Source organism: Nilaparvata lugens, chromosome 8, assembly GCF_014356525.2.
Source record: "Nilaparvata lugens isolate BPH chromosome 8, ASM1435652v1, whole genome shotgun sequence".
Classification (NCBI taxonomy): Eukaryota; Metazoa; Arthropoda; class Insecta; order Hemiptera; family Delphacidae; genus Nilaparvata; species Nilaparvata lugens.
Window position 1 is genome coordinate 21,934,830 of NC_052511.1, and position 27,038 is coordinate 21,961,867.

Genomic DNA, 27,038 nt, shown 5'->3' on the forward strand with positions numbered 1-27,038 from the left:
AATGTTTTGAGCACTCCTGTCTGCAAAACATTCATGAAGCAACACTTCACGTAAACACCAAATGATAATGAAAGTTTGAGGATGATTGTATGAAGCATGCATAGATGCTGATTTCAAATATATTGATGATGCACATCTTCAGGAAAAGTCATGCATTGTTGAGTTCACTTTCAGTCATGTCCTGTTGAATAAATGAATTAAAAAAAAAAATAAATTAGTTTCCAGTGAATAAACATTGAAAAGAACTGACTTCCAATAGCTAGCTAGCTTGAGATGAAATATAACATGAAAAGATAATGAAAATTTTTATTCTATTTTTCAAGAGTATGAAGTTCAGATTTTAGAAGTTTGAAATTCTCAAAAGTATTATATAAAATTAGTGGTAAATTAGATGGATGTCTATTGATGTAACTTCACAAATAAATTATAATACAGTTTTATTAACAGTAATACAACTACCATAGAAGATCACTATTTTATCTCACTATTTAGTAGACAAAATCTCACTTTTCAAATAAATGTAACAACAATACATAAAACTGTACAAACCAGTCACAATCACAGGAAAGTCCATATAACTGGCAAAAATAGCTGAGCCTTACAAAATAATATTTTCCACAGAAATTAATGAATGGTGAGGCCATCAATTGAATTGGCCAATGCCTCTTTTTCACTCAATGGGTTGTCGGAGTTTTTCACGGCCAAATTAGCTTCCTCTTTTTCGAAAAATGTTTTCAGACTTCGCATGTGTTCGATGTATTGCTCTGAAACAGTAAAAGTTGAAAATTAAAATGGAATGTTGAGAAAACACAATATAAATGGAACAATTCATGTAAATGTCTAATACTGTATAATTGTTGGTTACAATTCACTTAAACATGATATAAAATTGTTTTCTATGAAAAATCAATCATCATGGACAATAACTCCAAAGGTTACAAAACATATTTGGTGAACAAAAAAATAAACCTCTATAGAGACAAACATGATAGAATAAAAATGTGAGATAGTGAATTCTAAAGAGTGGAGCATTTCTATAGTGAGGTCCACGTTATAATGGCAGTGGAGAAAGATAGGAGAACAACGTTGCCGATCCTCACTGTCTTGTCAATGTCTTCTTCACAGTAGCTGATACAGGTTTATTAATGTAATATTAATTGTTCATTCTCGTTAAAAATAATCAAATATATTTTATTAAGCAAGAAATTATATTTTTCAATAATTTCACAATGAATTTTCATAATTAAGATAAATTATTTTGTCAATTAATTACTAATTCTACATTGTTAAAATACGATCTGGAAACGGAGCAAAGCAGTGAATAGATAGCACTATCTGATTTGTTGAATGATAGACAAGGATAGCAATACCATTGCAAATCAAACACTGCCATTATAACGTGGACCTCACTAAATTTATCTAATATTGATATAAATTTATCAGCATTTGGAAATCAAGAGAATGCAGTGCTTACTAAACTTATAATTGACAAATTAAATAGATTACTGATTCTGTCTAAAATAAAGATTCCTGAATTCTTGAAAAATCAGGAAGTATTCGAGCAGAGAGTATCATAGACAATAAAAAAATAAAAACAATACGCCTAATAGAAAAATTCAAAATATTCTAAATTGATCACTACATTACATTTCAATTTATGTATTTTTTAATATATAAATATTGTACTATACAGAGGAAGAATGGTAACTAAGAATAGAATTTCAACTTCTAGTGCCGGTTGCACAAAATCCGGTTGAATTTTTTGTGATTAATCTCCCACGAGAACCAATCAGAGAAGCCGTCTTATCAAAAAGGCCTTCTCTGATTGGTTCTCGTAAAATCAATCACGGTTAAAATCTAACCGGCTTTTGTGCAACCGGGCCCTAGAATAAGAATCTAATTTCAATCAAAATTATTACAAAATGAATTATATTTACAAATAATAAAAACAAAATTTCATCTCTAGTAGGATTTATCACCATAATTTGAGAGCATATAGCCTATTCATATAGCCTAACTCATCTAATTTCTAGCAAATCATTACAAACTCAAAAATTATATTTTCATCTTTATTAGTAGGATTTATTACCATAATTTAGGTGCATTATAAATTTATTAGGATTATCAACGAGTATGTCATTATCACATTGCACTTTCAATAAAATTGTTACTAACACAAGTACATTATAATATGTGTACTTGAATTTCAAAATTTCAAGTAGAATTTTCCAAACATATGCTATGTTTCTCCATGGAATTATACAGGAATGAAAAACTACCAAGTCTCAATCTACCAATTTAATCATTACAAATTCAATTATAATTGTATCCTATTATAATAATATATTATTAATTAATTGATTAGGCTTATATAAAGCGAGCAATTTCTGTATATTTGTATTTTTATATCTGGTTATTTATGTTTAACGGATCTCGAAAACGGCTCTAAAGATTTACACGAAATTCGGAAAATAGTAGGTTTATGATATAAAAATTCGATTGCACTAGGTCTCATCCTTGGGAAAACTCGCTGAACGACATTAAAAGGATAATTCATCCTTGGCTGGAACAGCTGTGGATAGTAAAAAAGTGAGTGAGCGAGTGAGTATGTGAAAAATCAAAATATCGCATCCCCGAAATTTATAAGATGACATATAGCCAGCTGTGAAATATAAACACGATCATTTTAGAGCAAAGACCTTAAAGATGTAAACGGGTAGCCTTCTAGTTGTCACCCCGACTACTTGACACCTGGTCATTTTGGCCATAGGCGACTACTTGTACCCTCGTAAAAATATACCATTGCCGTCAAGTTGTCCCCCCGACTTGACACCTACTGGACCAAAGGTGCCAACTAGTCATGACCGTAAACGACTACTTGACACCTCGCACCCTCACGTCAGGGTGTCCCCCCGACTAGTTGTCACCTCCTTAGAAAGGAGACAAGTAGACGGGGATGGCTCACGTCTACATGACACCTTGCACGCTGGCGTCATGGTGTCACCCTGACTACTTATCACCTACAGAGTTGGCACACCTTACACCCCCGCGGCGTAGGGAGGAGGGATCAAACAATTTTTATTACTGGTTATGATGTAGAATTGAATTCTAAGCACTTTTGTTCAGTAACATTTTCCCGTCAAACGCACGGTTCGGGAGATATTCGCCGTCTTTGCTATTTTTATGACAAATTTTTCCGAGTTGGTTGAAAACAGAAAAAATAAATAATAAGCCCTTTTGATGACTGAACCAGATGTAGAACACAATTCTAAATACATTTTGTTTAGTTATATCAGTCTGGTGATAACTGAGGTATTACATGAAGTCTGCTGATTAATATGAGGATAAATAATTATTTATATACACTTGTTTCTATACAGTCTGTTTCTATACTTATTCTTGATTGCACCATGGTTGAAAAGGTTCAGTCACAAAGACATGATGTTGAAAATATCTTATTATATCAAAATTAGGAACCTTAATGCCTTTTCATATAGAACTTGATAGTTAGGCTTCATTTTCCAACTTTAAAATGGAGAGCCAGCTGGAATGGTGATTTCTTGTGGAGTGGAGTCGAGGGGATAGGTTGTCGTGACCGACTGACCGTAGACGACTACTTGTACCCTCGTAAAAATATACCATTGCCGTCAAGTTGTCACCCCGACTACTTGACACCTACTGGACCGGAGGTGTGAACTAGTCATGACCGTGAACGACAACTTGACACTTCGCACTCTCACGGCAGGGTGTCCCCCCGACTAGTTGTCACCTCCTCAGAAAGGAGACAAGTAGACGGGTATGGCTCACGTCTACTTGTCCCCTAAAAACCGGTTTTAAAAGGGGACAAGTAGTCGGGGTGGCACCTAGTTGCGTACCCATGCAACCTTTTTAAGGTCTTTGTTTTAGAGAATATTGTGTTCTGATTTTCAATAAATAAAAATAACGAGCGAAGCTCGGAGCCCCGATATTTTTAATGATTAGTAGAATTTCTTACCATGGAGTGCATCACAGCTGTCTAGATTACCGCCATAGTCACTGGGCAAACAATCTTTTGTGAATATTTCGTAGATGGGCTCCATTTCTGTGTGGAAGTGAATCTGCAACATTGAAATTAAAATATTATTATCTGATTTCAAATAATGTCAGAGCACAGAAATTGAAATTCAAATAGGTAATTCTTACTCACTAAAAATCTGAATTTAAATTACAAGCAGACACCAGTCAGATACTTAAAAAATTACTGCGGTACATATAGCTAACTATTAACTTATATGAAAAACAATGGTGTCACAAATGAAGAAATACACCATGTATTAATCAGCGTATAGCACAAAAAAAAAACTTTGAAACATGATAGCTCCCATTCTCTGGGTATGCTGAAATTACTCTGCCAAATCACACAGCTTAGCACAATATATTCAATTTAAAACTGATAAATCATTGATACTGTTATGTAATATGTGTCATATAATTATTATTTAACGAAAATCCTAAATAAATGCTGTAAATCACCCCGAAGACTTCTGCTACTGCAGACATTGACAACGGGGTTAACAGCTAGATGGAAATTCGATGAGAACTACTATCCAAAAATTAGTTGCCAGCCCGGGAATCGAACCCGGTACCTCCCAATTGCCAGTCAGGAATGCTTACCCTTACACCAAACTGACAATCTCTGGACAGCAGCGCTCATTTAGCAGCGCATTCTCAATTTAATTCCATCTATAACTGGTTGGCCGCTATGGCTTCCTATAAAATGAAGTAAGCATTCATGACTGGCAATTGGGAGGTACTGGGTTCGATTCCCGGGCTGGCAACTAATTTTTGGATATTAGTTCTCATCGAATTTCCATCTAGCTGTTAACCCTGTTGTCAATGTCTGCAGTAGCAGAAGTCTTCGGCGTGATTTACAGCATTTATTTAGGATTTTCGTTAAATAATAATTATATGTTAATTAGCATTTGAATAAATGCATTCTCTATTTAATTCCATCTATAACTGGATGGCCGCTATGACTTCGTATAAAATGAGCGCTGCTATTCAGAGATTGTCAGTTTGGTGTAAGGGTAAGCATTCCTGACTGGCAATTGGGAGGTACCGGGTTCGATACCGGGCTGGCAACTATGGGCCATATGAATAAAGTTGAGCATTTGCTTATACTTCTAAAATATGGAGCATTTGCTTCATTTTCTATGAATAAACGTGAGCAAAACCTTTTGCTCATGTTCATCAAAAAAATAGTTTGATCATTTGCTCAAAAGTAAGAGCTTTTGCTCAAAATTGTATGAATAAACAAGAGCATTTGCTCAACTTTTGAAGCAAATGCTTCAAAAAAGTTGAGTCTACTCTGGAGCAGCTTTTTACCTTTAGCTCATAGTAAAATGGCTCAACTAATTCGTGTGAGTAAGAGGAAACTATACCAGATACGATCACAACCAATAGTTGAGAACTATAAAACTCTTTTTAGATTCAACCATGATTATATATCACCATTATTCCTACAAAAGATACCTATCCGATATAAAGATAGCCATCAAAGAATAGGAAATAGGCATTTAAGAAGATGAGAGTGCAGACGATTATAAGAAGGCTATTGGATTATGCTGAAAATTATTATAGAGATGACATTTTTTCACGCAATTATTTCAAAATTCATAACTCAACTAACCTAAAACTCAATTCATAAATAGATAACAGAGCAGACGACCAAACACAAGCGGTTTCTATACTTGAATATTTAGCGCTTACGTGAGCTATAAAAACAAAGTAAGGTCACAAAGGCGAATCAGCTGATGAAAAATCTTAAAAATATGTGAGCATTTGCTCCAGAGTTCAGGAGCATAAGGTAAGAGTATAAGGCAAAGCTTATTCATATAAAAATGAGCAAATGCTTATGCTTCTACCTAATGCTCATGAGCAAAACCTCATGCTCATGAGCATTTGCTCTGGTTCTATTCATATCGCCCAATGTTTCCGCTTTGTTTTTCAAAACAAAGTTCGAAATAGATGTTGTTTGGGAGGAAACTTACCATTTCAATAAGTTCTTTGTTCATGAACGGTTTCATCATGAACATTATTTTACTCATGAGCGAGTTTGTATTCATGACGTGGATGGTTTTCAGTCTAATCGGCATACCTTCCTGCAAATGAGAGGTGATTTATTGGTCAACTATACAATAAATAGTTCAGTGATCGCATTGGTCTGCTTCTCATCTAAGCAAGTATAAATGGGATGATGCCAAAAAACTGCATGAGATCGCATCATCGCAAGTAATAAATCATTAACTTGATTTCAATATTTCCTATAGTTTTGTAGAGACAACGCAATGGATTTATTGATTTGAAACTTCGTTTTTGAAATATTTTAAAGTTTCATCCAAAATTATTACATAGTGCGGGCTCTCTCATAGAGGAGTTTTGTTTAGACCATACATATTCACTCTCTTCTAAAACACGATAAAAAATTATCAAAAGTACCGTACCTACCTTTATTTTTCAGCAAAACTACAGTACCTACCTAGTTGCAGTGCTCCGCAACTGAGTGGTATTGCTAAAAAATAGAGGGTACTTCTGATAATTTTTATTGTGTTTTGATTGATTAGTAGTCCTAAAAAATGGATATTACTATATCTTCTATATACTATAATTGTATGGGATATTTCTTTCCTGCAATTGTCTATAATGTACTAGTACATGTACGTACATAATATTATTATGTATACTTCATTTACAAAAACTTCTCTTCTCAAATTTAGCAGGAATTATTGTTTTTTCTCAATAAGGCATGTATGCTCAATAGCAGTTTTATTACGCTTCATTTCGAGTTAAATCGATTGTAACACATTGTAGTAAATAATAAGAACATTGATTTGAAACTATCTTGATACGATGCCCCCTGTGGGTTGGGGGAGCTTAGAGTCGAACATCGTACTCAAGAATGTGTTGAAAACCAGAATTCACCCACAGTATCCCTGCTTGTCGTAGGAGGCGACTAAAAGGGACTCCAAGGCAACTCTAGAAGTTGCCTTGCCTTCCAACCCACAGGATCTGCCCCATCAGGGCAGTTTCGGAGGGGCAAAAATAAAAACCCAAGAGACCAGAGATGGTTGCAACTCCAGGCACAAATGTAGGTCAAGAGGCTGAGTCGAGGGTGACCAGGTTCCCTATTTGGCGACACCTCCTTCAGCGGAAGGACCTACAAAAAAGCCAGGAGTGGAACTCACATAGGTCACGAGTTTGTGGGTGGAGAGGCCAAAACTCACCACTGCTGCTCAAATAAGAGCGGCCATCCAAGCAAAACTTCTTGGGAGAGGTAAGGTTTTTGACCCTGCGAAGTTTCGGAGGGGCAAAAAGAAAAACCGAAGAGACCAGAGATGGGTGGAACTCCAGGCACAAATGTGGGTCAAGAGGCTGAGTCAAGGGTGGCCAGGCGCCTCAGAGGCAACTTGGCCGCTCCTTCCTCAGCGGAAGGACCTTCAAAGAAGGGCAGGAGTGGAACTCATGTAGGTCACGAGGACTAATCAGTCTGAAGAGACTGCCAAGCATATCACACTCGATTGTGACAAGCAGCCAGGTGATGAATGGAATGTTAGAATAGAGAAAAACTCCTGGTTCTTGTAAAGGACACAGGTTTTGGTTTGCCTAACTAGCATACTACTTGGGAACGCAATAGGCTTCGGTTGAAGTGTGGGGCTCTTTGAACTTTTGGATCCTTGAATCCGTCCCTTCAAAAATAATAATAATAATAACTTGATACGATCTAACCGTTTTATTATGTGTTCTCTATGGATGATGGTGGACTAAATACACTTGTCTTATCTCTTCCAGGTTTAATATTCTATTTGTCTCTCCCACTACGGCTAGCCACTAACTTAAAGTTCCACTGTGCATTTTCGACTGCACAACAACGAAAACCATTGTTGCTACATTGTTGTCAAAGCAACTGGCACTAATGTTCAAATGACTTTCAATCTATTAAAATCAAAATATTACGTTATGTTTGCACAAATTACTTTCAATCTATTTGAATTAAAATATCACGTAATGTTATTAAGTTAGTGGCTGGTAGTAGGTAATAAAGTGATGATATCCTAGCCTGCATAATATAATATAATATTTTAATTGCAATAGATTGAAAGTTATGACAAGATTTAGCATTGTGCTGCTTCTGCTTTAAAATAGATCTCGCTTGGAGTACTATAAGTAATCAACTTTGATTGACGATTTGATTTTTTCACTTTTTTATTCAAATCAACACAATACAATATACATAAAAGAAATCAAAACACAAAAAGAATCACAATCAAAAGGGGGGGTGTGCTGAAAAGAAAGAAAGAAAGGAGGAAAAATACCTAGCTAACTATGGTTTCCCATTTAATAGGCAGGTAGAGGGTATAAAAGTAAGGAATGAAGGGTGAAGAGGAGAAGAAAAGGGTAGTATTGGAGGAGAAAGTGGAAAAAAGAGAAAAGTAATGCAAAAATTTTAAGCGAGTTCACTTTTAGCAATTGTATCTAAAAGTATTGGCCTTGCAAACAGTAGTTTGAGCAGAAATCCCGAGATTCATACGTTGATATGGAAGTTACTGTATGTCCAGTTTTTAATTTGTAGTTTAGTTTTTCTTCTAATCTTAGAGTCTATGAGAAAGTGATCCGGAATAAGGTTTATTATTTTAGTACTTATATAGATCAACTGTTTCCTTAAACATTCAATATTGGTGTGATATGTTGCATATATATTTGCAGTGGACCTTAAATGATAATTATTTACAATTGAATTTAAAGTGCGAGGATTATTTGACCAATGTCTCACCTGCTGATAGACCAACATCTTCCTCAGCGACGATATGCTGAGCCGCATCAGATGGAAGAGGCCGACTCCCTTCATGTCGAAGAGCAGTGCATAGCCAGGCACAGTGCCGTACTGGTGAGTGCACCCCTCGAACGCCATGAACAACGACTTGACACTGTTGTCGAAAATGTAGCTGCCCGAGTCAAACTTCTTCAGTTTGTGGAAGATTATCTGGTTGCCCTTCGGATCTCGCACCGGCAGACAGCCAAAGTAGCTGCAAATTGTAAGAGAATAATGGTGAGAATCCATAAAAAATATTTTTTATCTAGAAATTGTATAAAAGTTAACAGTAAAAGATATTCCAGTTCAGAAATAATAAGGGAGAGGGAGTTGTTATTTTTGAGGCTCCTTCTGACTAAAGTCTACTCTAACGTTAACTCTTATGTAACAATAGGTGTGTATTCACTTAATTTAATTATTACATTTCTGTCCTGTTCTAATTCAATAAAATCAATGTAGAGTTTCAACCATCAAACAAAAACCAGACACTGCAGTTCCCATCATCATAAAATTGGGTAACAAAAAAAGTACAATTTGATACCATAACTTATAATGTCAAAATTAATAGAAAAATGATGAATTATTCAATCAAATGACATGACAATAATTTCTGAAATATATTTATCAAGTTCAATTTTAAAATACCCACTTCAGAATTAGACTCATATAAATTGAAGATGATTATACATTTTTGTAAACTATTAACTGTAAAGTCAAGATTTTCTTGATCATGGTCGTGAAGGGTTCTTGAATGATCATCAATGATATTCAAACAATTTCCTCTAATGATTTATTTATGGTTATTGCATTTTCACAACCACACATCTAGTGTGATGTACCCAGCTAAGCTTATACCTCACAATACTTCCTTGATAATTGTTGGCTTGAGCTCATCAAGACTTTCTCAAACGTCTAAATACTATAGAAGTGTTCATCTTAAAAATGTTTATAGAATAATATTCCTTACACAGAATTAACTAATAACTAACAAAACCTTCAAAAAAGTTGTGAATAGAGGAAATAAACTCACACAACCGTATTGATGTGTTTGAGTTCGGGACTGTCGATGTCTCTTTTACTGAAGAACTCTGGTGAATTGCTTCTAATCGAGTAATAGTTTTTCATACATGACTTGGCGTTCTCTATGTTGTAGTAGCAACTGTGGTAGAAGCATATGAGTTCTTTTTCTGCAAAAAAATTAATGAGATAAAATAAAAGTTTCAAATAATTGTACAACTGATAAATGAATGGAAGAAAATTAAAATTAAGAAGATGGTTGAAATGATTGAAATGTAAGACCAGAATCAACTTGAAGCATACATTAACAGTTCAAGATGAATTGAAATATGATGAAAGCAAAATGGAAGAATTCGTACTTTCAATTTTTTCCCAATAGTATTGTGATTTTCACAATAAATACAAGATAATTTGATGGAATAGTTTCAATTTTTAATGCAATGAGATAGGAGAAAATAAACAACATTTTGATAGATGCTATTAATGATCTATTACCGTATATAAAAAATATATGAAATGTTAATAGATGAATAACATTCAGTTTTTATTGAAATTAAAAGTTTACCGGTATGAGTTTAGATAAATAGGTAAATATGTAAATTATGTAAATATGAAAATAAATATGTAAATTCTACCAGTGTTGTGAGATTCGAAATAATCAGCTCAACAAAACAAGCTTGAAATATGATGCCTGTTTCGGAAGTAGTATGAAATAGTAGATCAATCATGTTTCATAAGTATACAAAAATAACATTGACAGAGTGTTATTCATGTGAAGGAAGTGCCATGCGGGAATTACTATTATTCAAGACAATAAATGTGTCTTTCATTTATTTTATCTAAAAATCTGACAATAGTGTTAGAATTCAATAGAGTCATAAATTTCAAAGCCATATTATTTCGTTTCAATTGCATGTATTGGATAATGTATAAGAAATTTCAACTTTAATTTGTACAGACTCTATAAAGAGGTTCGTAAAATTCAAAAGAATTGAATACTGTAAATATATATATATATATAATATATATATATATATATATATATAATATATATATATATATATATATATATATATATAGATAATATAATACATTTTTTTAGAAAACGAAAGTATAGTGGATATTTTAGAATGAGTTCGGTACCTGAAATATTAAATGGTAGATCTGGTTGCATTCTGGCCCATTTTCTCAATTCTTCTATGTCTTCCTTTTTAATTTTTGGATCTTTTTTGTATTCGTCTTCCGCCGTTGATGGCTTCTCGTTGTTCCCGTTCAAATTCATGATGTTCTTTTTCTAGAAAAAAAAACAATTGAATTACAAACTTTGAATAAATTCAATTGAGAACGTTAGCAGAGTTATTCTCAACGAGCGATATTCATAAAAAACAGGATTAACAAACATGGAATCCTAGTTGAAGATGAATGTGGATAAATTTATCATGTAGAGAGTACGGTACATTATTTTTGTTTATAAAATTATTAAAATTTATAAAATTTGTTTCCAAAAATTAGATAGGAAATAAAAGGAATTAAGATACGGCAAGTAATCAAAACTTCACTTTAAAAATTTCTTATCCAATTATTTTTTGATCAATTCTGCTTAGAACCAAAATTTCATTGTCACACAAAATTGACAAGAATTGTTAGGACAAAGTGATTGACCTGTGTTGGAAAATTTCCAATTTAGTGGAAATGAATGATAATTTTTTCAACGGAAGAGGAATAATTGGTCCTATTTATTTTGTTACATAAGGTAGTGAGATACGGTATGTAATACTATTATAGGCCTACGGAGTTAATCATTGTGATTTATGTAGTCTCAAAACATAAATGAATTGAAGGAGTGAAAATGTGATCATATTTATTGAAATTCCATTAATTACATATTCTTAATAGAACTATTATCACAGAGAAAAAATAGCGTAAGTAGATATCCCATGGTATAGGGAATTTATGTCGCAACTTTTACTGCTATCTCAAGCCGATTACTGTCAATTTTTACTGTTTTGTTGGGGTGAGAGTGTATGAACGGCACAATTTGAGAGACTACCAGCATCACACAGCTGCATGGGAAAGAACTACGTGAACTATCGGCTTGGGATAACAGTAAAAGTTGCGACATAAACGCCCTATACCATGGGATATCTACTTATGCTATCGGTTCTCTATATGCAATTATGTACTTCTACTTTTACAATAAACGTTTCAAAAATGCTAACCAGTTTCAAAAATCCTATAAATCCTATAGTGCCTGTAATTTCCCAATTTTTGTTCTCAAAGCAACTTGTGAAAAATTACATAAATTTCATCTTCAAATTCAATAAACCCTACAAAATTATTCCAAAATTCAATTTTGACAGAATCTTGTTTCGGTTTTGAATTTGGGCGCGTCAAAAACTCAAGGTCAACAGCCAAGATAATTAAACTGGACATCAATCTTCCGGTTCATAAAGCAGAGGTTGAGTCAAAACTTATCATTGACCTTTATTTCAAACGGAAAAAGATACCAGTAATAAATTGGAAATATGTTTTGGAAAAAAATTCGGAATTATATATTCGTGCAGTAATAAATGGCCTATATACAAATTTGTAGGCTGGACTATTGTGAGATTCACTTGGAGATGTCAGCATTTCATTCCTTATAAATAGCACTCCACATTCCACTCCACAGCTTCCCATTCAACCAGGACGCTGACAGTTTAATGTGAACCTCACTGTAGCTGAATGCAATACAGGCCTACATGTATGCAAGCAAACACTATCAACGTTTAGGTACCGGTATTAATTTTCACCGCTATAACCTATAATTAGCCTTTGGGGCAGAATTGGATAATTTTTTTAAACTGCATGCAGTATTCAAGGCTGTGTAGTGATCTTAAACATAGGTACCTGACTTCCTAACTCATTATATTGCCTCACGAATCCTGAATTTCATGAACGCTTATTTTGAATGATCAAAAAATTGTTGAAGTTATTGAGGATACGGTACATCACAATAAAGCATGGATAATTGCGACGAAATTCATTTTTTACATAGCCTACTATATACCAATGAGTAGAAACGTAGATACTATATATATATTCCTGCTACTACTCTTACTGTTACTTGCCTTCTACCAACCACTTTATACAAATAGGACTGTATATTATACAATCATGTATTATACATCACACTAAATAATTCTTTAAACAATAAAAGTGTGTGATTATTAGTAATATATTTTAAGATATAACACAGTGAAACTATATATCTATACTATATATACCTATCATAGACATAATAGGTTCTCTTATTTCAAATTCCGCGAAAATTAATAATATTAATTTTTTTCAATACCTTGATGCTTATTTTGAATAATTTCTGCTGATATTTTATATTCATCGTGTTATCATAATGAAAATAGAGGAAAAAATCTGACATGAGAATAAGGGTGAGATGAGGAGTTTTTCAGACGAGTCGACAGGGCAGGAAGCTCTCCAATAGGCTGATTGGGTTGACGTTCGGGAATCAGCTAATATCAGCCAATGGGAGAACTTACCGCCCTGCCGACTCGTCTGAAAAACGCCTCGTGGTCTGGCCCTTAATCTAAACCGAAGCGATAATTGGGATCGATATAGCAATTAGAAAGTTAAAAATATAATTTTATAAAGTTTTTCCTTCTCTTTTAACTCTCTTCCAAGATGAAAAATAATATAAGAAATATTTTACGATCTTTTTCTTGAATCTCAATAGTTCAATTTAGCAAATAACCCATGGAATTCCTTCGAATTCAACCAAAATCAACCTTTTTTCGAAAAAGATACCAGTACCGAAGGTTGTATGCATTAAAAACTTGTATGACAATAATATAATGTTCAAGTTGAATCAGAGTTGTAAATCAGGTACAACCAGTTTGATGGTACTACGGCACACATCAGTCTAGTTTCAAATGGTCTCGTTCGACTTTTTACAACATAAAATTGTTAACGATATACGCATAACTTGAACCCTGTATTTAGCACCCAGATGAATAAATAACTGGAGATAACACTGATTGAAAAAAATTGTTTCGTTTTATTTTTTATTTTTTTCTAACTTATCAATCCCAAATCCTCATGTTATTGTCAACCTAAGAATATTAGATAACACAGAAGCTTGTTTGATATGTCATCCTCATATTATTCCAAAGAAATGAAAAGACTTATTAGTTAGTGAAATTAGAACATGGCGCCGATTTGTCACAATTATTGAGGGGGGGGGGCTCTAACCGGGGTGGTCAGGGGGTCCTCACGCAGTGCATAAACATAAATAGGCACACAAAAATCTCATTCTACTCTTTTAGACAGTATATTGAACTGAAAATGTACGAAACTAAAAATAACATAAAGACTACATAGGCTATATAAAATATAATTATTATTATTCAAAAAGTCAAATCTTTAGAATAAAAAAATCCTACGTCTATTTATTGGAAATACAGAGAGTACCAATGAAGAATAAATTAATGCATTCAATCCAATATATACATACATATTGATTGGTTGACCAATCAATGTCCCTAAATCATAGACAAATTTTGAGTTTATAAGACCTAAAAACTCTGTATTTAACCAAGCAGTATAAATAATATAGACACAAAAAATCATATTTTATTCTTTTACGCACTAAAATAAACTAAAAATTAACAAAATTAATAAACTTAAAATAGCATAGAGAATATCTGATATTACTCAAAAAGCCAAATAAATTGTTGGCGTCGCAACACAGTTCCAAAATCGTATAACTATGCCTCCCCTTTGGTTGAACTTACTCAGAAGTTTTACGACTTATTAAGTTCGTAAAAGCATACAGTAATACAGCATGACATTGTGTTGAGAGTGATAATTGGTTTAGTAATGTTTAAAGAGTTTAAAGTACCGTATCACGAAATGCTTTAAACTTACAAGCAAAATAAAATGAAATTATCCTTCTCGACAAATTATTAGGGGGGGGGGGCGAGCCCCTCGGGCCCCATGGAGTCGGCGCCTATGAATTAGAATTGCAGTACAGTACAAAGAATGAAATAAATGAATAATTAAAATTTTAAAACTATTAAACAAATTGAATTAAGTCTTCATTTGGTTCAAATTCAAACTATTTTTTTAAGAAGTGGAATAGTTATTCTGTGGTTAAGTAAATTCGTATGGCTTTTTGTAAGTAGGGAATATCCTGCGAAAAGATCCCACCTGGTCTGAATTTACAATTTAAGCCTTCAATGGAGCTTAATACTTCAGCCGGGTCCGACAATTTAACGTGCACATCCGATAACTTGGGAGTGACCTGGTTAAGAACTTTTGGTGATAACTGGGTTTGAACCCGGGATCGCTAGGCTGCTAGGCAAGTACTTTATCCACTAGATTACGAATCACTCCAGTAGTTATAGATAGCCTACACTATACCGCGGTAGTAATTGGGATAAAAATTGAGCCAAGTAAAATAAAAAGTTTACGGAACTAGGTATAGTTAAAAAAAACTGAATAAATGTAATAAAACAGACAGTCCAGTATGTGCGTGTTCTCAAATAAATGGTTAATTAAGGAAACAATTATCTTTAAACTAAGAATGGACAAAATTTCAAGACCGACATTGATCTTTCAAGGTTGAAAGATTGATTGCATCTTGAAGAAATGTTTTTAGTTGGAATGACACTTTCCAATGCCTTTATCCTAATTACCTACTATGTCATAGAACTTCTGTAAACAACTTTTGAAAGTGTGTTTTCAGATAGATTCCCTTTACTTTTCATATATTTAATAGCTATACATATGTATTGTTCTTCATTACAGAAAGCTATTCATGTACCCACTACAACACTGCAATACAACAGTAATAAAAATTGTGGTAGGATTAATTTTCAATAGTAACAATAAAGGTATAACAAATGAATATTATAAAAATACCTATTTAGCAATGATCTACATTCTAAATCTTTTTACAATGTAATTCAATACAATCATAATAATTGACATATACCCCATGCACTATCTCACACACATTACATTACAGGTAGGTACCACATTTTTTTAACCAAGCCACTGCAATTTGAATTGACTTCTCATATATCACAAGAGAATTTAGTAGTATAATGATTTGATAGATAATAAACATTTCAAATCTACACTTCAATTCATTTTGATCGATTATCGAACAAATACGGTAGTTTTTTGTTAGCACCACATAATTAAATAGAATCCTATTAGTTACACATCATTTGACCCCCTTTTTTAATTGTACTTTTTTCGAATATGGTAGTAGGTAGGGTATTGAAAAATCGTACTCTGTAATTCAAAACTCCGTAAATAAATTCAAAATGCAGCGAATGACATTCATTATTCAGCCATTTCCTGTATGGTAAACTGCTTTATATGCTAAAAAGTGGTCATACCGATTGTCAAGACAATTTCTGGTTACACGGTGACTTGATAGAACATGAAAGCAGTTGGACCTCGATTTTTAATAAGGCTAATCTTCTTTTAAAACGTCTTGCAAATATATGTTGGATTTCAATATCATTTTGAATTGAGACTGTTTTGTTTGTGTTTTGTGGAACGAAAAGATTTTTCATCAATTGATTTGGGATGTATTGCTAAATAGCTGAGACAAGTATCTTGATTCAAAATTTGAGGAAGTGACAACATTAAAACCAAAGTCATTTGAGTGATCATGGATATCAGGATGCTGGATATTATCTATCTCCATACATCCGCTACATAAAAATATTACCAGAGCTTACCATTATAGTACTACTTATCGTAATACTTATTGTTAATACAGTTTTGTATATTGTGACCAATCTTGTCTCTCTCTCTCTCTTCTCTCTCTCTCTCTCTCTCTCTCTCTCTCTCTCTCTCTCTCTCTCTGAGTCTTCAATATCTAGTTATAAAAAAACACACAAAGAAAAAATACGACATAATAAAGATGGATTCTTTTCGTTAATGTGGCCTAAAAAGTTCTCCATTACATACCAGTACCGTACAGGAAATGTACATGGGTAGGCCCTATATATATACCTCGGTATGAATATATAGAAATATATTATGTATACTTGTGAATAAATAGAAATATATTATGTATACTTGTATTTATATTACTGTAGGCTACAAAACTAACTAATAGGCTCGGTTGGACAAAACCCTGTTTAATATCAACCATGATTAAATGCGATGAGAACCAATAAAAGAAGCCTTGTTTTCAAAAAAGCCTTCTCTGATTGGTTCTGAAGACATTTAATCATGACTTAATTTCAACAGGCTTTTGTGCAATCTGGGCTTAGCAGTTAATTACACTTTAACAACACAATATGTAGCAGAATCATGAAGATTCTGACAGAAAAACTGAATTACACCGGCAGAAAAATACTTACAATTTACAAGTAGGCTAAACTACATAGAGTATAATATAGGTTTTGATACGGTACGCAAAAGCATAAAGAAAAGATAGCGTAAGTTATTTTGTATCAGTTGTCTCTGGTAATAGACATGTTAGTTATTATATACGCAAGTTCATTATTCAATACGAACTGAATGAAAAGCTAGAAAGCAACTATTCGCATTCTGGTATCTAACTTACATCTCTCTGATCAAACCAGAAATAATCGATGGATTGACCGTAATGATGGAAAATTATTCAAGGACAACGAGCTTTATAATTATAAATTAGAAAGGTCCACGTCAATCGAATTCAAACACTGATTTCCCAAAGAAGGTATGATAATAGGCCTATGGATTTGTGTTAAATACTCATAATGACTTGGACTTAGTTCCAATCACATGAAGAAACTTGTAAATGAAAACCGAATAGCCTATAAAAAAGAAAAATATTTATTTTCATTTATTCATTCACGATATGAATGACACTGATTTAATAACATTGGTAGATAGAATAATAAGGTAGTCCTTGTGCTATTTTTCTTCTAAATTTATAGGTGATGACACAGTCCAAGATAAGCCTTCATCCTTTATGAAGATTAGCTCTGTTATGAAAATGTTGTTCTTACATGTTGTAGCCTATTGCAAGTACCTAATAATTTATAATATTATATTGGTAATTCACAAAGATGAACTCTTTCAAGGTTAAAATATATTTGATCTTTGATGAAGATATTAGATGAGACTACATATCATAGACTACACCTCAGAACGAGTAAAGACTATATAGGCACAGGAGATTGAGTTTTGTGCGTATAACAATCAAAACTAGTACTTTTTTAACTAGTATTTTTCCAACAAATCAATAGTATTTTAACATTTGGATTTTTGGCTAAGATTGCTGATACATCAGTGACTCAGTTCCATTTTGCCTTACAACTAAAATTCGAGAGTTTCAGTGAATAATTCCGATTCTTGAAGCATAGCAAAATGAACATTCACACATTTTTGATTGATTGAAATTGAAAGTAATTTTGATTGTTAACACACAGAAAAAAATGAATCACTGAGAATGATTCACTGATTGGTCGGAAATTTGATTGCAATTAAAAGTGATTATTCAGTACAGAAACCAAAGAACTGCAAAATATTTTTTCAAACTGTGGAGCATTCTATAAAACTGCATGATTATTTCAAAGTAGTGTCTACAATGTCCTTGAAAGGTACAGTGTTAGATATACACCACCATTCAATTATAATTGAAATCTAAAATTTGGGATCTAGTAAGTAATAACTATAGTGAGATGCACTTCAAACTGTCAGTATTGTTTAGATGGGAAGCATTGGTGTAATTCATATAGAATGCTAACTGTTTGGAATGAATCTCACTATGGTAGTTGGCTTGAACTATTTCTCTGTAGGCCTACTTAACTTAGTGGACTCATGCATGCGTGAAGTAATTGAAATAAGTAATTAGTGAATTTTCTTGTGTTTAATTAGACCGCAGGGCTTAAATATTGAGTGCGTGCATCTTCTAATGTGGAACAATGAAAATTTTAGTTTATTACGCAGGAAATTTGTGTGAATTTCTCAGTATAAGAGTAGAAGAGTAGAATAGTGCAATCTTGATAAGAAAATTATGTAACTTATATGACATGTGGGAGATTATCTAGAATGATAAAAAAAATTATGGAGAAGACTATTTTTATGATAATTATTACACTAACTTATGGTTGGTTTCACAAAGCATGTTCAATTTTTTGTTCTAATTTGGGGTCAGTACAATGCTGGTGAGATTCAAGTTTCGAAGTAAGCATCTGATCAACAGAAAATAGAATTTACCATTTTGTCAAAATTACATGAATAATCTTTATCGAAGTTTTTTGAGCAAAAAGAAAAGCGTGATTGGTCTCGAAACCGCAACCTTTCATCCATGTTTCACGCTTTTATTGATGCGTAAACTTTGAATCACAAATTGAATACTGTGTAGATTTGTTTCAATCATTAAATTCTATAATTTCTTAGCATCACTGCCTAATTATTTTTTGTAGACTACCGTAACTAGAAGTATAATGAACTTGCAAAATATTTAATCTCAATATCATCAAAAATTTAATTTTGTGACAAAAAAGTATTTTTTTGAGATGGATTTGATTTATTACTAACAAGATTCGACAAACTATTAATATTTAGATCAGATAATCGGGATAGCTTTGAATCACAGCTATCTACTACAGAAGGCGGCGAAAAAGGAGAAGTGACAACAATGCCTTCCTATCATTTCCACTTACTTTAAAACGTAAATCCAAAGTACGAATGATCAGTTGATTTAAGAAAGATAATTGGTTAGGGCAACCCAGCAATAGATCATTGTTGATATAGTCAGTTCACCACGAGAAGACACCTGGTTGGCATTCGAAAACCATTGAAAGTAATAGAAACCAGGGCTCCTCTCGTGGGGAACCAACTATACAAACTACATTAATAAGAAAAAATATTGCGTACCACTCGTTATTTTGAAATAATTATTATTCTTGTAATCGCTGAAATACTTGGGAAAATGTTGTTTTGTTCAAATATTCTGTGTTGCTGTAATCTATAATCTATACTATTATTATACAGGAGGAATAGGCCTATATGTTTGACGTACTACTATTTATGAACTAATGAACTGATTAATATTTTGGAATATTTTACATGAATATTCTGAATCTACTGAGGATGGATATAGGCTTATTTTCATGTTTATTAATAAATTAAAATCAATTTTTCAATAGAAACAAATCTATTCAATTCATTATTCAAAGTTGATGCCCAACCAAACAGAGCTTTCTGCAAGTGAGTCCGTGGAGTAATCGGTAGCACGCGCGACTCATGAATGGAAGGTTGCGGGTTCCACACCAATCAAACTCTCTTTTTCTGCTGAGAATTTTCAACTTCGATGAAAGATTATTCACGTAATTTTGCAAAATAATAAATAATTAATCTATTTATAAAATATAATTAGTACCCTTTTTTGAAATTAATAAAATAATAGATTAAAAATACAAATTATAACAACTAGTTTCAGTGTTCACACCAAATGTTTATTTGAAATCTATTTTTAAAATAGTGTGAACACTGAAACTAGTTGTTATAATTTGTATTTTTATTTTATTTTTTATTAATTTCAAAGGGTACTATGATTATATTTTGAAATAAAAATAAGTAGCCCTGAATAAATACAATTTAAAAATTACTCTATTATTCATGTTTCCTGGACATAAGGCAATGACATTCTACAACACAACAATTTACCCCGGTGCAAAGCACGGCGTTAAGCCTACCTGCTAGTTATTACAAAAATTCAAGATCTAGGTTTTATTCTAAATTTTTTCCAACAAATCAAAGCTTCACTGGAATCAATTTTCTAAAATAATATTCTGTTAAAATCAATCAGTAACTTAAAATTCAAACATTTTTCTTGAGCATAACAAATGATCCTCAAAATTGACTCATTTTCCTAAAACTTTTCATTTTTTAAAAGTAGTTAAACAAACTGGCTCATGAACACCATATAAACCACTCTACTTCGAAAATAGGTAGTCAATATTTCAAAACAAGCAATTTTTTACAAATAATAATTGATTCCTCAACACAATAACAAAACCAACAAATATCATGAAATTCTTGAAGAATATTAAACCAAACCAAATCATCAACGAAAATCTCCAACTCACTTCAAATAAAAGGTCCAGTAAATGAGAGTAATCCTTCCAATTTTTGCGTCACTGCAAAAATCACAACACGCTCCAAATCGTATCAATACGGTAAGGCGTGAAAACACCAACTGACAATGCGCGCTACACTAGCCAAAGTAAAAACGCTTACCAATCAGACTACCGAAAGCAGATAGAGAGAGAGAATGATCGAAAAAGAGAGAGAGAAACAAAACATCGGTTAATCGTTCCTCCACACCAAACCAAATCCAAAACAACTTGTTCCAGAAACAAGTTTTATGCGCTCTTGACTTCAATAACGAATTGCTAATCAAACGTCTATCATTGTCAAAGTTATGGTAGGTCTATGAAATTTGTTGAGAAAAAAACTATAAATTGGAGGTCAGACATCAGAGGGATTCATAGAGCTCTTTTACTAAGTTGCCGATTGTTTATTTTTGATTACGATACAGTATTTATTTGGGCCTAATTTTAATAAGTTGCGCATCCTTTATTTCTGATTACGATAAAATATCTATTTGGGCCTAGTTTTACAAAGTTGCCGATTTTTTATTTCTGATTACGATATCTATTTGGGCGAGTCTTCGATTCAAGACTCGTTCGTGTTTGAAGAGGTCAGGAATATTAATAAGAATAGATTATTTAAATAAAAAAATATACTCACAGAAAATGGATATAGACCTATTACATTGAAATTATTGGTTATTATTTTTATCAATAGTCATATTATTAGTATGGTATTGATTGTAATAATTATTGATAGGTAATTTATAAAAATTATATGAAAACTTGTGATTGAAGAGATGAGCGATGATGATGATGATGATAATAGTAGAGATCAATATTTTGCTTACAGTGGGTTATGAATATATTATATTTAAGAATGGGAATGAATTAATTGGAGTATGGAAATGAGATAACCTTTTTTCAAGTGACCTCATTTTCCGAAATTTGAGATATAATTCCATTAGAGTAACTTAATAATGGATTTTAATCACATTATATATGTGTTCAACCACTGAAATGAACTGGAATAGGCCTATTTTTCTGAACATTGCTCGCCTTAGTGAAGTAGGCCAATTCCATGTTTTTTTACGATTGGTTCAGTTTTTTAATAATTATCTAATTATTCATAAATTTTATAGAAGTTTAATTATTCTAATACAATTAATTCATTTTGGAAGTTATTTGTAGATAAAATAATAAGACAATTATGATTTGCGAACCTGTCAAATTCTTAAACCTATCTATAATGCATTATTACGGCATTAGCCTAGTAGGTACTAGAATGCTAGCTGCAATGATATATGATTCAACCCCAAACAGCAAACACATCTTCTCACCTTTATTCTTACCTACAAGCTAACCGCTTTTCTTTGCACGATTAACTGTAATAAACCCTGTTTTCTGGTTGAGGCTAAGGTAAATGTTCAAGGTAAATGAAGTACCCTGTTATGAACAACATCATTTTCCCCCATTTTCGCAGTTATTTCTATTATTTGTAATCTGTGGAGAATAATGAAGAAACTAGAAAAATGAAATACAGTAGAAGTAAAAGAGAAAGAAGAGAAGGACAGGAGAAAAAGAATGAGAGATTATTTTTTTAATTTTTAGAGAGAGATAGAGTGTGTGTGTGTGTGTGTGTGTGTGTGTGTGTGTGTGAGAGAGAGAGAGAGAGTGAGAGTGTGATGAGAAGAATACTACATTTATACCCTAGGCTGCTAATTACATACAAATCTCATGCTATGAATTAGCTTACGTCAAAGTTAATGATGATCACAATTTTCTGAAGATCTTTTTCTTTTTCCAACTCTAATTTGCACTCTTCTGATTATTTTTACTATTTTTGGAATTAAATAATGCCTATGATAACACACAATTAGTCTTTGATAGCTTTAGAGAGTTACTTTAATCTGACATTGAAAAAATTCATTTTGTTATTCATACCTTTAGATATTAACTGCTCATTTCTTGATACTCCTGTGCGCGAAAGGGGAAATTATTCCTTTGCGCACAGTACATTTGTCACATTTATATTTTCATTATAGTTCTTCTTTCTTCTTATTTTTATTTAGTATTTGTTTGTATTCCAAACTGGATTGTTTGTGTTTTTGTGACAGATAAAGTTTCTATTCTATATCAACTAATAGACCTATTAACAGTACAATATTAATATTACATATTAAAGTATTGCTGTAGTAAATGCTTTTCATGTACGTCTTTGGAGGTTTCCTTTAGAACGTGGTGTGTTTTATCAAGAGAAAAGAGGAAAACGATTTGCAAATACTGATCAAAATTATAAAATGAGAGGACAAGCTCTAGATGGAGGGAGTAATAAAAAATGCTGATTAAAAGGTAGAAATAGAATATTCTTAGATAAAATAAGAATATCGAGTGACCTATATAGCTGGCTCAGGTCTGGTGTCAGAGTTTTCAGGTCGCACCTGATCAATTTCAGGGTCTCTGCCTTGACCTAACGACTCTTATCAAGTAAAATTAAGTAAATAAAGTAGTACCTACATTGACAAGAGAGAAGAGATTCCACAACGAAATCTAAGACTGGAAAATAATATAGGTAGTGACCAGAATAATGATGGAGAACCAGGAAAAAAGAGTATTGTAAAATCTCGTTGAAAAACTAGTAGGTACTTAAATAGTACTGGAAGTTCGGCAGTCTACTCTCCAAACTAAGTGCTGTATCCCTACATATTTATTCTTCCAAATGAGTACCTACCGGATTAGAAGGAACAGTAAAAAGAAAATATGAGAAGATGAAAAAGAAAAAGATGGAAATAAACTGGTGGAAGCGGATACAATAATCATTGTTGCCGAATGCTTTTAGCCAGATTAATGTATGGTTCCCTTTGAGTTTACAAGCTTGTTTTAAAAACAGGATCTTTCTCAGTTTTATATTGGCCACATCGTGTTTGAAACACCTCATTTATAACGAATTAAAGTTGAAAGCATTAAATTAGAACATCCTTCCTACGTCATAGTGCTTTAATGTATAGTTTAGTACCATTCTACGTCAATAGAGGTAGGAATGTAGAACCAAAGAAACTAAAATTATTAAAATCTACTTACATTACCGTAACATTTATAACCATCGAGGAAAGATAGCATATAAGATTATATTATATTTTTTCTATGCTAGAACCTTCAATGTAATTATAATAGTCCAACTAGTTAGACCTGATTAGACACCAGTAGGCTACATACTCCCCAAAACACCTAACAAGACATATTGTCATGCAGTGTTATTGAGTAAATATATTAGAGACCAGCCTATTCAAACTTGATATTAGGAATAGGACACAATAGAAAATTTAGTGATTCGAGATGAGCTCAGCTATAGTTATCAATCATTTTTAAGAGCCTAAACGTAATTTCCCGATGTTTCAAAACTCATTGATATCAAGTCATTAATTATCTCTTCTATAACATCTTTCATTATAGAAGGATAATGTGGGTTTTTCAGAAAAATTTATAATTAATAAATGATGAGAAGAATAAAGTTAATCGTTCATTCTATTACCTACCCATTTAATGCTTTCATTTTAAACTATATAAGATTCCATACGTTGAATATAGAGCCGCTAACCTTCGTTTTGGTACAACCACTTTCAATTTGGTCCAGTAAAATTTACTGTGGCTATCATTGGTTTTGCAAAAGTATTTCAATATAAAGATTGCAGTACGAATGATAGAGATTACACAAATAATAAAGTAGAGTTAAATAATATGAATCTACTTTGTGAAAATACTTGACTGAAAATTTTGTGAATTGAAGAACTACAAGACTTAACCTATTTCGGACCATGTGTTATCTAAATTTGGGAGAGTTTACCTTATTTTTCCTCTCCCTATCATTTTGATGATGTACTTATTATATAAAAAGAATATTATTTTAATCGAGCAATTTCTGTATATATTTTTATATTTGGTCATCTGGTTATTTTTATATCTGGTCATTTATGTTCAACGGATCTCGAAAACGGCTTACGATTTTCACGAATTTGGAACATAGTAGGTTTATGATATAAAAATTCTATTGCACTAGGTCTCATCCTTGGGAAAACTCGCTGACCGACATTAAAAGTATAATTCATCCTTGGCTGAAACAGCTGAGACTTTCGTCGTCTGTGGATAGTGAAAAGTGAGCGAGTGATTCTGTGAAAAATTAAAATATCACTTCCCCGAAATTCATAAGCTAATTCATTTTAGAGAATTGTGTTCTGAAAAATGAAAATAACAATCGAAGCTCGGTGCCCCGATATTGTAACTAAACTCAGAAGATTGCTATGAAATTCACTTCAAACTGACAGCACTCCTTATCACATCAACGCTTCCTTTTCAACTAATGCTAAAACTTTTTGTGATTTGTAATTATTTACAATTTGAAAAGGAAATCTCACTATAAACACAGGCTACTCCAAACATTTACCTAATCCACATACAATGAGAAATTGCTTAGATTAAAAGTATACCTACCTAGGTCTATTTATTTCTAGATAAATTGCAACAAAAACTACAAGGCAGACATGAATTCAACACCGTAGTTAAGGTACTGATTTTAATGGCACTTTAAACTTCAAAAGTTGCAAACTAATGATCCTTGAACACTCAAAAACCGTTGTAAAAACACGAAGTTTTACAGCCGTTTATTAAAATCGTATTTAACCTATACGTTTCGACGGTTCTTCAGTTCTGGTTTCTCTAATAATTATACATCAGATTCGAAGACTATTTGGCAACGTAATTATTGTTATAGTGAGAGATCCTTGAAATTGTCAGCACTCCTTATAAATATTACTAATTTTTCCCATTCAAACAATGCTGACAGTTTGAGAAGAATCTCACTGAGTATAGTATAATTAAGTTACCTTGAGTTTTTATCACCTTAAATTATGATGGCAGCAGGCAGCAGGCAGGTACCGTTGATTTGGTTCCTTATCAAGATGAAAATGTTTATTATGGTATTTTTATGAATTTTCAAGTTGTTGAAATACTCAAAAGCTGACAGAATAGTCAATAGAACTTGTTATAACTTAATCATAGTGCTAGTAGTTGAATTTAGTTTAATTGAATTCTTCATCAGGAGAGAATAGTTACAACAGTTTAACATGTAATTTTCTGTGTTTTCTAAGGTTTCACTATAGTGAGCTACTTACTTTGAGAATTACACTGTAGAACCATTGTTCTATTGATAAAAATGCATTGCTGTTGAACTTGATATTATATTTCACAGTCTAGTGTTTGTTATGAATGCTTTTGAATAGACAAAATGAATTTCCAACTGAATTATTACAAAAATATTCATCTTACTAATTGAAATTATTCATTATGAATGACTTTTTGTGTAGTTGAGAAGTTGATATTGTGGTAATTATTCATATTGAATGAAAAAGACTAAGAAATTGTCAAAAACAATAACAATTTCTTAGTCTTTTTCATTCATTATGAATGAAGTTACTCAAATGAAGAGTTAGACATTGTTTGTCATGAGGATGACTCAACGACAGCCCAACATAAAAATCAAAATCGAAAAATGCAATCATAGTCCTCAAAATGGCGAACTAGAAAAATTGAGAATTTGAAGATTCGAAAATATATTGTGCTTGAAAATATACTGAAAATGTAATGTTTTATAGTATCGGAGGCCGTATATAGAGGATCACCGCAATTTAAAATATATATTTATTCATAACTTATAAAATAATCAAGTAGCCTTTTAGGACTTGAAGCCTGAATGACTCATGACGTTCAAAGAGGAGATAAAAATAAAATTAATTGACATTGAAATGTTGTTTGGCGAAAATGATAGAAAAATACGAAGATAGTTTGAAGGAACATAATGTCTTGTAGAGGATAATGAATGCAATATTCCATTCCAAATTGCAATAGGTACCGTATTATGACGTAGCAATAGTGAATTGAATGCAGTGTGTCAATTAACTACTAATACTACTAATGACATACTCGTGCCTATAATAGTCAAGTCAATGATGTTTAAAAAATATATGTACTCAAGTTTACTTTCTTGTTCAGGACTAATTTTATTAAAATTA

At 32.4% G+C, this 27,038-nt stretch overlaps 1 protein-coding gene across 5 annotated transcripts; it reads right to left on the reverse strand.

Annotated features, from left to right (window-relative positions):
* Window positions 1-29: 29 nt before the first annotated feature.
* Window positions 30-25,974, reverse strand: LOC111058760 (alpha-tocopherol transfer protein-like). 5 transcript variants are annotated; one of them, XM_022346334.2, is made up of 8 exons: window positions 20,971-21,153; window positions 11,009-11,159; window positions 9,879-10,035; window positions 8,810-9,062; window positions 6,030-6,140; window positions 3,995-4,097; window positions 603-764; window positions 30-181 (listed from the first exon to the last, which is right to left on the reverse strand). In XM_022346334.2, the coding sequence occupies exons 2-7, from the start codon at window positions 11,145-11,147 to the stop codon at window positions 625-627; spliced, it is 903 nt and encodes a 300-aa protein (XP_022202026.1). In that variant the 5' UTR covers window positions 11,148-11,159; window positions 20,971-21,153; the 3' UTR covers window positions 30-181; window positions 603-624. The 5 variants fall into 5 exon arrangements, with proteins under 5 accessions (XP_022202026.1, XP_039290191.1, XP_039290189.1 ...); XM_039434257.1 differs by lacking the exons at window positions 30-181; window positions 20,971-21,153 and adding an exon at window positions 25,870-25,974 and having other exon boundaries at window positions 421-764; XM_039434255.1 differs by lacking the exons at window positions 30-181; window positions 20,971-21,153 and adding an exon at window positions 25,854-25,974 and having other exon boundaries at window positions 421-764.
* Between the last annotated feature and the right edge of the window lie 1,064 nt (window positions 25,975-27,038).